At 34.4% G+C, this 14474-nt stretch overlaps 1 protein-coding gene across 1 annotated transcript in view; it reads left to right on the forward strand.

Annotated features, from left to right (window-relative positions):
* Nucleotides 1–276: 276 nt before the first annotated feature.
* Nucleotides 277–14474, forward strand: part of LOC115214045 (urocanate hydratase-like) — a 49843-nt gene continuing 35645 nt past the window's right edge. The window contains exons 1-7 of the mRNA XM_029783087.2: nt 277–484; nt 3566–3696; nt 5197–5350; nt 7837–7965; nt 10327–10388; nt 11293–11359; nt 13075–13131. Of these exons, the coding sequence (XP_029638947.1) occupies nt 356–484; nt 3566–3696; nt 5197–5350; nt 7837–7965; nt 10327–10388; nt 11293–11359; nt 13075–13131 (729 nt within the window). The 5' untranslated portion in view covers nt 277–355. The remainder of the gene's footprint in view (nt 485–3565; nt 3697–5196; nt 5351–7836; nt 7966–10326; nt 10389–11292; nt 11360–13074; nt 13132–14474) is intronic.

The following is a 14474-nucleotide window of genomic DNA, read 5'->3' on the forward strand; positions in this document are numbered from 1 at the left end:
AATCTACAAGGTTTTTGGATAGACATGCCTACAAGAGAATCACACAAATAACTATATCTAAAAGTAGAGAAAATTAACAGGACAATTAAAATGTGTTATCCAAAGTATTTAGAACACCAAGTTCATGATACTTTTGAATTCAGCTCCACAAACTACTGGTTTAGTTACAGAAAATTAAACTGATAAAGCATGAAAATGAGATTGTTCATTTAACCTATATTAATATAATTTCCATCTAATTAACCAAAGATTATAATTTGCTTATTTAGTCAACTACAGTTTGATAAGAACATTTACCAATATACCTTGTTTTGCTCATACTGTAGTCTCTGCTTAATCTCCAGGTATCTTAGACATGGCTACTACACTGAAAGAGATATGTGGGGGTCTTCCCCAAGATTTGCTTCCAGAAAACCGTCCCAGAGATTTATCTGTTCCACATGCTCCAGTTCGAACACCCAAACTATCTAACGAAGAAAAGAAAGTCAGTTATTAGTTTATTTATTTATTTATTTATTTATTTATTTGTCTTTTATATAATTCACTAAGAACTTATAGCCAATTTGTATTTGGTTAAGACATTTCTCTTTCTCTCTCTCTCTCTCTCTCTCTCTCTCTCTCTCTCTCTCTCTCTCTCTCTCTCTCTCTCTCTCTCTCTCTCTCTCTCTCTCTTTGTCTCTTTTATATATATATATATATATATATATATATAATCTTAAAATAAAAAACCTATAAATCTTGCGATTATAGTTCCTGAGTTTCCTGATTGAAATAATAATTCATTCTGCCATTCATCCAGCTAAAATCAAAACTGTTTCTTATATATATGCAGTCACACACACACACACACACACACACACACACACACACCACACACACACACACACATACACACACACACACACATATATATGAATGCATATATATATATATATATATATATATATATGCATTCACACATACGCACATATATATATATGAATGCATATATATATATATATATATATATATATATATATATATATATATACCAACAAAAAATACATACAATGAAAATTATATCTTTATTTTAGATCACACCTTATAAATCTGACCAACTTGTTTCAATTGTATTAACATATGTATATTGAATTGAATTGGACTAGTTTCAGCTCACAAGATGTGGGGGCACCACCACTTAAAATGCGTGAGATGCTTACACCTATCTAAGTACTCACTAGGCTTGACATTGCTTAACTTTAATGATCAGACGAGAACCAGTGCATTCAATGTGATATGGCTGTAATATATTTTCTTTTTGTCATCTGTGATTTTATCTTTGATCTTCTATATAAATGAAGATATTTCCTCCATTTGGCTGCTTTTTTTCTACAAAAGGGGAACTTACAGTGCAGAACAGTTATTTTAAGGAGTAGTATTTATTTATCACCTGACAAGATACATCTGCACCACCAAATTGCTCCTGAAGCAGTTGTTGAGTGTCTCGCTCATGAGGAATTGATGCTAGATGTCATGATTAATAATAAATTCTTGTATCTTCCATCTTCCATCTTTCATTTGCCATATGTGTGTGTGTGTGTGTATATATGTGTATATTTCTTATATAATAAACAGATAAAGATTCTCACTTTGTGTAAAAATATAACTTGTTAGTATCTGGACAGATTTTTTATCTAAGATATCTGATGAGCCTACACTGCAGTAGGGGCCACAAAGAAAAGCAGCTCCATCGAACTCATAACTTCACCAGGTGCCCCAGCATGGCCACGGCCTTCAGGCTAAAACATTTTAAAGTATTTTAAGGATTTATATATATATATATATATAAAATACCATTAAAATTAAATAATAATATCCTCAAAAATATATGTTAATACAACATTATCAAGGTTATCCAAAATTAGTGAAATTGCAACTGAACATCTGAAAAAAATTTACCAATTAATAAACACTAACAAAAGAAATGCCTAAATTGAATCCAGCTAGTAGTATTCAGTGCTCTAACCATACATCCATGTTAAGTTGGGTACAAAGATTACCTTTTGGTATTAATATTATTTCTGTCACTAATAATTATATATATAAATATACAAATATACCGTAAATCCTCAAGTATAGTCTGTCCTTGAGTATAATATGCAGAGGATTTTTAGGGAGTTGTACCTCTGAAAACCCTAAACCTTGTGTATAATACGCACCCCTTCTCAAACTTGAGTCAAGGAGTTCTATATAACGTCCATGGTTTGTAAAAATGTATACAGTAACGTCCTTTATTATTATTGAATATATAACACAATGCAAATGTGTAGCTTTTTTGTGCATTTTGTTTGCAGAAAATAAAGAAATAGCAGTAATAACGTTTAATAAATGTTGCTAACTGCAAGTTATGAATGATTTAAGGTATTTTTGCACCCGACATCACAAAACGCATCTGAATAAACATTGCCGGACAGCAAATAGAGACTCGGACATAGCTTAGAAAATAATTTTCATTTTTAACCTCGTATATAGTATGCACTAGGGATTTTAACCTTTAAATTTTGGGGAAAAAATGCAGATTATACTCGTGGATTTACAGTATTTGTGTATGTGTTTGTGTATCTCCTTCTAGTTTTCTGTTGTTTCATTGTAGAAGACTAAACTGGGAATACAGCCCAAATCTGAAATTGCAGTGTATTTCAGCAAAGATTTGAAAATATACAAGTTTCTTTGTCCTAACACTGTTAGAGCCACCTCCTGAAGTACTGCCTTGATGTTCTCAGTCAGGGGATTTATATCATCTTCTGGGGAGTTAAGGGCTGCAAACCTACCACCTACTTTTGCCAAAAGTAGGCGGTAGGTTTACACAGCCAAAGTAAGCTCTGTCATCATCTGTATGCCAGTATCCAGCAGGTTCATCACCATATGTGTGGCTGCAAGGCCACAGAATACTGATTTCAAATATTGGCATAAGGCCTGAAACTTGGCAGGTGGAGATAAGTCAATTACACCAACCTCAGTGTTTGACTAGTACTTATTTTATCCCCAGTGTTCAACTGATACTTATTTTATTGACCCTGAAAGGATAAAAGATAAAGTTGGCCTCAGCAGAATTTGCGAGGTTGATTATAAGCAGCAATCATTTGCAAAGGTTGATGAAATTGACATATTCCTCTGCCTAAATTTGTTGTCCTTGTACCAAAAATTAGAAAGAATTATTATTGTTATTTTTAGAATTTTTGCAGTGCTAAAAACTGAATTTCTGGATTCGCTTGTTAAAACTAGTTCTTCCTTAACTACATTTAAAACTTCTTGGGTAAAAAGATGCTTTTTTTTCTATGAGAATATGAAGACATCATAATGAAGAAATGTCTGCTGTATCAGTTAACTTCATTAATCATAATATAAATCTTGAACTTGCCAAATTATACTTCAAAAATAAAATTTCAGTATGCTGATATTTTGTTAGATTGTACCTGTTTTTGTTTAATAACATTTCTATATTTAATTAACCCTTGAAATTTCCTCAAAATTTAACTTATGCATATACATTATGTATTTTATATATTATAATTATTTCTACTAGCTAGCGTTGCAGAATGCTTTACGATACTTTCCACCAAAATTTCACCAAGTTTTAGCACCAGAGTTTGCAGCAGAACTTCAAGACTATGGCCACATCTATATGTACCGCTTTCGTCCCATCTTGAATATGAAGTAATCATTACTTTTATTAATTTCTTTTCTTTTATTATATTTTTAATGTGAAACAATTATTGTAATTAGGATACTGGATTACTAACAAAAAATACACAAAAGCTATTAAAATATATTTAAAAATAAATATATGTGCCCATAAACACACATATATATATTGATATCAGAAAGGTAGTGATAAGTAAATATAGTTTAGTTAATCATCTTAATTTCAGCCACTTAAAATTGATTGCAAAATGCATTGATCATGATTTTAGTCACAAACTAAATAAAAACAAATCATAATTATAAAGTTTATATTAATTATATAAATTATAAAATCATCATCATCATTATTTAACGGCCGTTTTCCATGCTGGCATGGGTTGGACGTTTGATGAGGATTGGTGAGCCAGAGGCTGCACCAGGCTCGTTCTCATCTGACAAAGTTTCTACAGCTGGATGCCCTTCCTAACACCAACCACTCCAAGAGTGTAGCAGGTGCTTTTTACATGCCACCAGCATGAGGGCCAGTCAGGCAGTTCTGGCAATGACCACACTCAAAAGATGTTTTTGTGTGCTATCTGCATGGGAGCAAATCCGGCAGCACTGGCAATGACCACACTCGAATGTCTCTTTTTTTCACGTGTCATTGGCACATGTGCCAGTAAGGCGATGCTGGCAACAATCACACTCAAATGGTGCTTTTCACATGTCACCGGCACAGGAGCCAATCCATGGCCCTGGCAATGATATGCTTCTTTTAATGTTCCACTGGCATGAGTGCCAATCAGGTGGTACTGACATTGGCCACATCAGCAATTTTGATTTGTATACACTTGCCTCAATAGATCTTTGCAAGCAAAGTTCATTGTCCAGTGAATGAGGGGTACTCATAAGTAGGCCGGTTACACCCCACATTCGGATGTGCTTTTAACATTCTACTGGCAACCCTACTCAGAATTCCCCTACTCCTACTAAAAATTCTTCACTGTACTCGTTGCCAACCCTCATCTTACTGACAACATCCCTGTACATGGCTTGCACAGCTCTCACTGTGTGTGACAAGCTTCTTTCAGTTTCCATCTACTAAATTCACTCACAAGGCTTTGGTTAGCTTGGGTCTATACTAGAAGACACTTGTCCAAAGTGGCATGCAATGAGATTGAACCCAAGACTACATGGTTGGGAAACAAGCCTCTTAACCACTGGGTTTGTGTGTATGTATGTTGGTGAGGGATTACCAATACATTGGTGCATTGAACAAAAATACACTGTAGTATTTTTTCTGCCTGAGTAATATTCTTTTACGCTGTCGCAGTCATAGTTATCAATTAAATAAGTATCAAAATATCACAAAAAATTTTTGAATGCACTGCTCCAGACTGACCGTCAAGCAAAGAGTCTGAAACAAATAAAAGAATAAGTGAATAAATGAATGCATATTAAATCTAAAAAAGAGATTATATAACTACTATAGTTTGTCATTTTATTTTTCTCCCCCATGCCTTCTGTATGAAGGGCATACCCAATAAGAGAATACCCTGCGAAATGTCTCCAAGCTGCTGCCATTATGCACATGATTATGAACAACCTGAATCCAGAAGTTGCACAGTTTCCTCATGAACTTGTCACTTATGGAGGTAATGGACAAGTATTTTCCAACTGGATCCAGGTGAGTATCTCTCTCTATATAAACGGCAGTTTGTCTGTGCGTGTTTCTGTGTGTCTGTTTTCTCGTACCCTCACCCTGACCACGGCTTTCAACCGATTCTGATGAAACTTGACACACACATAGCCCAATGTCATAATTCAAAACTAACGCAGCGAAAATTTTGAAAAGTTCCCCCAGTTCTGAAAAAAATCGATAAATTCGACATGGGGTCGAGAATAAAAAAAAACAAACCACAGACTGTCTAGGGGACGCAACTTTTATTACTCTCAAAAAAAAAATTTACCATCATTTTTTTTCCATTTTTTTGCTATTTTTTGGCTATAACTCTCTAAAAATGCTTTATAGTTATTTCCCTTACAAACCTGAGCAACGCCGGGCGATACTGCTAGTTTAGAATAAGTGTATAGTATTTCTCCTATTTCTTCATTTCTGTTTCACTTTCTAATCCTGCCGTTATTTATTTATTCTTGTCAAATGATTGAATGACTGGAATAATCCGTATAGAATATTACTAGTACCAAATGAAATATAATTAAAAAGACTAAAAAAAAAAATAGGATGAACAAATAAGAAATTATACGTATAGATGTTGTTGTCTTTTTCTTCTTCTTCTTCTTCTTCTTCTTCTTCTTCTTCTTCTTCTTCTTCGTCTTCTTCTTCTTCTTCTTCTTCTTCTTCTTCTTCTTCTTCTTCTTCTTCTTCGTCTTCCTCGTCCTTCTTCTTCTTCGTCTTCTTCTTCTTCTTCTCTTCTTCTTCTTCTTTTCGTCTTCTTCTTCGTCTTCTTCGTCCTCTTTTCTTCTTCTTCTTCTTATTCTTCTCTTCTTCTTTTCTTCTTCTTCGTCTTTTCTTCGTCTTCTTCTTCTCGTCTTCTTCGTCTTCTTCTTCGTCTTCTTCTTCTTCTCTTCTTCTTCTTCTTCTTCTTCTTCTTCTTCTTCTTCTTCTTCTTTCGTCTTCTTCTTCTTCTCCTTCTTCTTTTCTTCTTCTTCGTCTTCTTCTTCGTCTTCTTCTTCTTCGTCTTCTTCGTCTTCTTCTTCGTCTTATTCTTCTTCTTCTTCTCCTTCTTCTTCTTCTTCTCTATTCGTCTCCTCGTCCTTCTTCTTCGTCGTCTTTCGTCTTCTTCGTCTTCTTCTTCTTCTTATTCTTCTTCTTCTTCGTTCTTCTTCTTCTCTTTTCTCCTTCTTCTTTTCTCTTCTTCTCCTTCTTCTTCTTCTTCTTTTCTTCTTCTTCGTTCTTCTTCGTCTTCTTCTTCTTCTTCTTCTTCTTCTTCTTCTTCCTCGTCACTTCTCTTCTTCGTCTTCTTCTTCTTCTCCTTTTCTTCTTCTTCTTCTTCTTCTTCTCTTCTTCTTCTTCTTCTTCTTCTTCGTCTTCCTCGTCCTTCTTCTTCTTCGTCTTCTTGTCTTCTTCTTCTTCTTCTTCTTATCTTAGTCTTCTTCTTCTCCTTCTTCTTCTTCTTCTTCTCCTTCTTCTCCTTCTTCTTCTTCTTCTTCTTCTTCTTCTTCTTCTTCGTCTTCTTCTTCGTCTTCTTCTTCTTCTTCTTCTTCTTCTTCTTCTTCTTCTTCCTCGTCCACTTCTTCTTCTTCGTCTTCTTCTTCTTCTTCTCCTTCTCTTCTCTTCTTTTCTTCTTCTTCTTCTTCTTCTTCTTCTTCGTCTTCTTCTTCTTCGTCTTCTTCTTCGTCTTCTTCGTCTTCTTCGTCTTCTTCTTCGTCTTCTTCTTCTTCTTCTTCTTCTTCTTCTTCTTCTTCTTCTTCTCTTCTTCTTCCAATTAGGACTCACACCACTAGCCACAAAGAATAATCCCTAATTTGAGCCTACTCAAAGCTACTAAGAATGTGTGTGACAACTTGAAGATCCACCCACCACACACAATAGACTAGCAGTTGCACGGGTGCAAAAGCTATGTTGTTATCCTCATTCCGTAAATGGTGGCGTTTAGCAGGTGGAGAGCTGAACCATCCTGGGGTACAGAGGATTCAGTCTGGACTAGGGTCTGAAAGTTTACCACACCATAGTGGGTTACACCAGGGTTCCTCTGTGAGAGAAAGTTGTGGTGAAAGAGTACAGCGGGGTTCACCACCCCTCCCCACCGGAGCCTCATGGAGCTTAGGTGTGTTTGCTCAATAAATGCTCACAATGCCCAGTTTGGGAATTGAAACCTCGTTCTTACGACTGCAAGTTCACTGCCCTAACCACTGGGCCATTGCTCCTCCACACATGTTGTTGTTGCTTAGTACTTGGTTCTCAAGGTTATATTATAAAGACTAATCATCACATTTCTGTGAAATGAAACAAGGAAATATAAAGACTGTGAGAATGTTTTCTATAACTTTCTCAATGCTGTGAAAGAGTGACACTTTTTGATCTGCTGTGCTTCAATAGTTCATACCTAACAAGTCTGAAGAAGCTGCAAGATATACACCATTTTCTTATGTTTATCAGTTTTAATTAATTTAACCAATGAAACTAAAGTGTTTCTTTTCTGTTTGTAGTTTCTGTTAGTTATGTATTATTTGTCTAATATGACTGAAGAGCAAACACTCGTGATGTATTCTGGACACCCAATGGGATTGTTTCCAAGCAACAATTCAGCACCTAGAATGGTTATAACCAATGGAATGGTAAGAAATCCACAGAGATAAATTAATTTTAAAGTTTTTTTATTATTTTAAACTGAGGAACCTGAGGTTCAATAAGATGCCATTTATATGTTTGCCTCATTGCTACAATTTAGAGTTGTACCAATCTCTTGATAAAAGTTCAATTCCTTCTCTTCAATGAAAATTTAGAACAGATGAATGAATAACTAACGAAGCAATTATAGGTAATAAGATTTGAAAAAAATTAAGGCAGCATGCACTTGATCCACGAAGCTTCACTTAATAATACACATTATGTTTCATTTCTTTCTATATTCAGAACATCACTGAAAGCTTCTACATTCAGAAGCTATCATATGTGCCCCTGCACACAATCTATCCCCCAACCAAACTTCCCCACAACCCATCTTCCCAACACCCCCTCCTTCCCACCCTTGCTCACCAAATGCTGCACTTCTCCTCACTTACTTTCCCTCACACAAGATTCCACACAAGATTCCCCCATTGAATCTCTTCTCCAAAGCATATTTCCTCCTCTCTTCCCACTCCCCACCCCGCCTGAGGTAGCAATGTTTCCTGTCTAGTGCAAGACTCCCTTTTCTGTCTCTCAATACTACCCAACCACCCTCAATTGAGGGGTTAGTCATACAAGTTACTTGGTGACTTCACTGCTGCTGGTGCCACGTAAAAGCACTCACTACACTCTATAAAGTGTTTGGTATTAAGGGCAACCAACCATAGAAACCATACCAAAGCAATCAGCAGGGATTGTGAAGTCTTCTGACTTTTCAGTTCCTGTTGGACCATCCAACCTATGCCTGGATGTTAAATGATGATGGTGTACTAATTCTCTTCCTATTTCTTTTGCATATTTATTTCCATAAGAAGGTTCTATATCTTTCTCGATTTTTCTTAACTTCCAAATAATCCAACATCCATTACTTCTCTCAAACTGTATAATTAGACCATTTGAGGCATTTAATAACAGACCATCGTAAGTGCCACAACTTAAAAACCGAGAAAAATGCAGTTAAAGTTTCGCAACTTTCAGAATGTGATATCTCTACAAGGAATGAAGTTAGGAAGCTGGTTTTAGTCTTAAAATGACTGTGAAGACTTCCTCTAATCATCCCATCTTTGTATAATTATTTATTTATGTATGCAGCTGAAACAATGATTGTGTCTTTCTCATTTTGCAGTTCTATATTTAAGAGATGAGGAATTATGTGCATTATTTACATTATTTACATTTGACGGATATTTGTCCTCGTCTTGTTTGTTGTTAACACAACGTTTTGACTGAAATACTCTCCAGCCTTCATCATATGAGGACAAATACCCGTCAAATGTAAATAAATCTTTCTCATTTTGTAGAATATACCACTACTATGAAACGGTGTTTCATAGTACTGGTAAATTTGAGCCATAATACCTAGAAAAACCATACAGAAACCCCCACCCAAAGGTATTGTTTGTTTGTTAATATATCAAGGTATCTTTAAGAGATAAGTATGACAAGATAGTAAGATAATAGCCTATTATCATTACGATGGTAACAAGAAATATTAGAAAATGAGCCATAACACCTTGAAAAACGATACAGGGACCACACCAAAATTATTGATTGAGTGCCTGTACTTACGATGGTGTGTTACTAAGCTCTCTGGTCTGAGTTTGGGTGAGCAAGCACCTTGTCAATAGCATCGAGATACAATTTTTTTCAGCCAGATTTTCAACCTTATTGCAAGCCTCATTGGTTCTTCCTCCCAACTTTTTCAGATTCTAGATGTTGAAATAAAGAAAATGATATACTAACCTTGAAAATGGCCAGGGTGGCACATATGGCACTCTATTACAAAACACCTCATATATGAAAAGAACTTAAACAAATGAAATACTATAGCTAAATCATAGAAAGAAACATTAGGTTTCAACTCAACATTCATAGTCTATATTTAGCCCCTTTGATATAAACCTACCTGTGATTGCCTCAAATTCTCCAATACAATACCTCACATTTTAAAGCATAAAAATTATAACCTTTCATCATAATGCTATGTAAAAAAAAGATTTTTGTTAAGATATGTTCCAAATATCTGCTCAATGATAAAAATCAAGTCATTTTTGTGTCCTGCTAAAACTTTGATTATTTTACAAAATTAGCAGAAAAACAGAAGTAGGATATTGTAAGAAATAATGGTCATATAACCACTGAAAGAGTTTACAACTAGAGCAGATATATCTAATACATGACCCTTCGTTATTTCCACAGAATACCAATGTTCCAACAGTGTTGCAAAAACATATTTTACTTGGTGTATTTAAAAAATTTATTATGCACTTGTAAATTTTAACTTAACGTTTTCTTTCTATCCCTATTAGATGATCCCAAATTATTCAAGCAAAGAAATATATGACAAACTATTTGCTTTAGGAGTGACAATGTGAGTATCTTTTCTATTCTGTTCATTTTCAGGAAAATACCTGAACATATCTGATGCAGTATCAATTTCTATGCTCTCTAAAAAGCCTGAATTAATGCAAGACTCTACATAGTTGCTTAATTCACAACAAATAGCAGCCAAATATCTCTCAATAAGCACCCTACTACTGAGGTGTGATTCCTTTATATTTTTGAAGGCCACATTAAATGAAGTCCAAGTCTTGGCAATTCAAAATTGTCCAGTCATAAACAACAAAGAACAAACTCAAAGTGGAATGTCAATCTTTAAAATGATAAATATATCCATCCACTCTATCCAATCACAAAACAAAATTTTGTCAAAATATGTATAGAAAAAGAGTATTTCGAATATTATGAATATTAATGTGAGAAATAAACAAGTAAACTGATCTTTTAATCATGTGTATGATCCACTAGGGATTCTCCTGACCACTTGAGAAAATCTATTTCTCATGCGCGGTCCATGTATATTGCTCCTGCTCAGCTACCATATGCAAAATCTTTCTCTTGTCAGCCTACCTATGATTTCTTTGCACCCCTTGTATGTCCATAGCTTGTGTTGGGTACTCTAAGTGAAATTTCTACCAACTCCCTCACTTTCTCTCTCTCTTTCTCTCTCTCTCTCTCTCTCTCTCTCTCTCTCTCCCCTCCTCACTATACACACACACACTCACACACATCAAATGTTAGCTGTCACTGGTTATTCAAAATTGTCCAGTCATGAACAACAATGAACAAACTCAAAGTAGAATGTCAATCTTTAATATAATAAATATATACATCCACTCTACCCAACTTACTGAGTGAAAAACCCAGCCATCTGTGAAGGTGGCAACTCACCATGCACTCACCAACAATAAAGTATTATTTATACTTTTTCCAAGGTATGGACAAATGACTGCCGGGAGTTATTGCTATATTGGCCCTCAAGGAATTGTACATGGTACAACAGTAAGTATCACTAGATTATTTTATCTTAACTGTTAATTAATTACAGCCTACTCCTGGATCTAGTTGATTTGGCTACCAGTATTTCAAAAATTAAAATTTATTGAAAATTTTAAAATTTGGCACATTAATTTACTTTTCCAAGCTAAATTCCAAGCTAAATTGCTAAATTTAAAAAACATTTTTCTGGAAAAATGTTTTTTAATAGTTATAGAGTTATTGATCATTTTCACCCAGTCAGGAAACAGGATTTGGAAGCTGTCATTTTGTGCGTGACTGCACATGTTGTCAACATTCTGAAAATAGAATATGCTTTTATATGAAACTGCAAACAAATCAAATTCTGCTTAACGAATAACATATAACCTCGCATAACTTTTTTAAAATTTGGAATTTTCAGAAAGTTTTTGCAAATTTGTACTCTACGCACAGGAATTACGAACAATTATGCAAAAAAATTTTTAATGGGGTGGGGCGTAGTTTAAGACCTATTTAGCAGTTATTTTTAGCACATTTCTCGACCAGGGTACAAACAACAGATTACACAAGTAACAGAACACAGCATCACCACACAGCATTGTATAGAATATATTTGTCAATACAGCTTTCTCGCTGGCTAAATTACTCAGACTTCTTGAACTTTAATTGCTAATAACTCTTTATTTATTGATTTATAGCGAAAATGATTTTCACATCATTCTCTAGCCTATAAAAGTGTATAATTACACTGAATATGAAATCAAATCAAACAGAAACTGATGCTGGCAGCCAAACCAAACTGCTCAACAAATGTTAGTTTCTTCCTCACCATGATAATGGTCAACAGTGGAAAAGCATTCTTCCAATAAAAAAAGAAAAAATTTCAATTTTGCAGAAAGTATCCAACTTATTGCTATTGGAATTTTTAATTGCTCCTTGGTTTCATTTAATTTCATCTGCCCACTTATAATTCATGCATAAACTGGAAAATCATAATATTGGTTTAAATGATTATACATGCTGGATAAAATAAAAGCAAAGCAAAAACCTTAATCTTAACTTGATTTGAGCTTTCTCCAGCAATGTAGACGTTCTCTCTCTCTCTCTCTCTCTCTCTCTCTCTCTCTCTCTCTCTCTCTCTCTCTCTCTCTCTCTCTCTCTCTCTCTCTCTCTCTCTCTCTAAATCACTTTCTTACATGTATTTCATTACACTGTATAACAAAATTAATTAATTTTTTTGTCTTTGATCAGTAAGTGTTATTTCTTATTTACTTCTATCTAGAAATAAGGAAATTACGACTATTCCCTTCAAACTTTGCTTTTGTGACCTGGACATCAATGCTTTAAAACTGACCTATTTTCTGTGAAGCAGAAATATCGTTATAACAAACATTCTGCTCAATACCACAGATCTGCTTGTTAATTGCTTGATTTCAACCACTTGAGCATACCCTTTAGTGGCTGACAATATGTGCATCTCTGATCATGAGCAGGAGTAGTGGTGGAGCATCATAGCTGTGTTTTGAGAGGGATTCTTTGAGGCTTGAATAAATGTAACAAAAGCAAAGTTTGAAGGAAATATTAGTTATTTTTCATACTTTAAAGAGATAAACAAATAGGAAATAACAGTTGCTATCCAAAGACAAAAATCATGTTACACAGTGTTATGATTCTCATTCATTCAATTTCTTTAAAAATTTCTTAATATATGGTCTTTCATTTAAATCTTCTTGTTTTAGCTGACATTACTCAATGCTGCTCGTATGTATTTAAAAACTGATGATCTTTCTGGAAAGGTAAGATTTCAATATACAATATCACGGTTTATTATTTAAGCTTATGTCAATTTCTCCATGCATTTATAATAAAATAAATATATACAAATTATAAAAATAATAAAAAATATACAGTACTGTTTCTACTTTGTGAATTTTCACCTATCACAGTGGGGTTTGGAATGTAACACCTGCGATAGTCGAGGAATTACTGTATTCACTTTTCTTACTATGGCATTACCATGATAACAATAATTTCTGATGTCTCTTTGTGTTATAAATATCGTCCAAACATATGTATTAACCAGTACCCTCATAATTTTGAATTCAAATTCTGCTCGAATCAACTGAACACCAAACCCTTCAAGATAAATGATTGAATTATTAGCTGATAAATTTAATTAGCATTCAAACCTCAGCCCATATCATATTAAATTCCCTAATATTTTGGTTCTATATCTTGGGGTTATCTATCTTCAATGTCACAAGATTAATTATGCAAATATAAGCTGAGTTATCAGATGAAATAATTCAGGAATATATTACTGTGTTGCTACAGATACAAATGTCCCAGAACACATCCCAACATAAAAAAAGATAATTTGCTTGATTATCAATTGAAATCAACATACTACCACTCCTAACTCACACATTTTTATTATCTCTACCTTATATTTTAGTACTACAATACCTTTTCTTCATCTGAAGTAGATAGTAATAAACCACCTCCATTATCCTTACTGTCTCACTTCCCAGAACATATACTAAACACTTTGCCATCATTGCTACAAGCTAGTGTACTCTCCCAGCTACATCCATTGGCCTACAGGCATATGTTGAAAGTAGGTACATACTAAAAGAAGGGAAATGCCCAAAGCTGGTCCATTCACCCAAGTTATTATCATTGTTTTCATCACTTTTTAGCAAATTTATTAAATGGCAGAACCTCCTTCATCATTCTTTCCAAGCTGAACTTCAAGAAGATGATGAGAACTTGGACAAAGAGGAAAGTGTTTATATTCAGTTTCTTTAGTTCTGACCAAAATTCTATCACTTTCTCCATTGTCACAAAGCAGAGGAAAATTGCTTGTGAAATGAAGGTGGAGCAGTGACCCCCATGATGGCTTCAGTTTTTAATTGGATAATTCTGATAGGAACAACAGCTGTTCAATATAACTCTACAAGTCATCAATAGCTTTTCTTTGTCTATTATTGTTTTGTCTAGTCTGCTATTTTCGAGCTTCTTATCCATTTGAATAAGAAAACCCCATAAAATTTTGCATTTCTCTGATTCCAGCAGTCTTTTGACTCGATAATTATACTATGTACCTCCAGCTTCAAATCCCTATTTCTGATAAAGTTTC

Source organism: Octopus sinensis, linkage group LG1 (genome assembly GCF_006345805.1).
Source record: "Octopus sinensis linkage group LG1, ASM634580v1, whole genome shotgun sequence".
Taxonomy (NCBI): domain Eukaryota; kingdom Metazoa; phylum Mollusca; class Cephalopoda; order Octopoda; family Octopodidae; genus Octopus; species Octopus sinensis.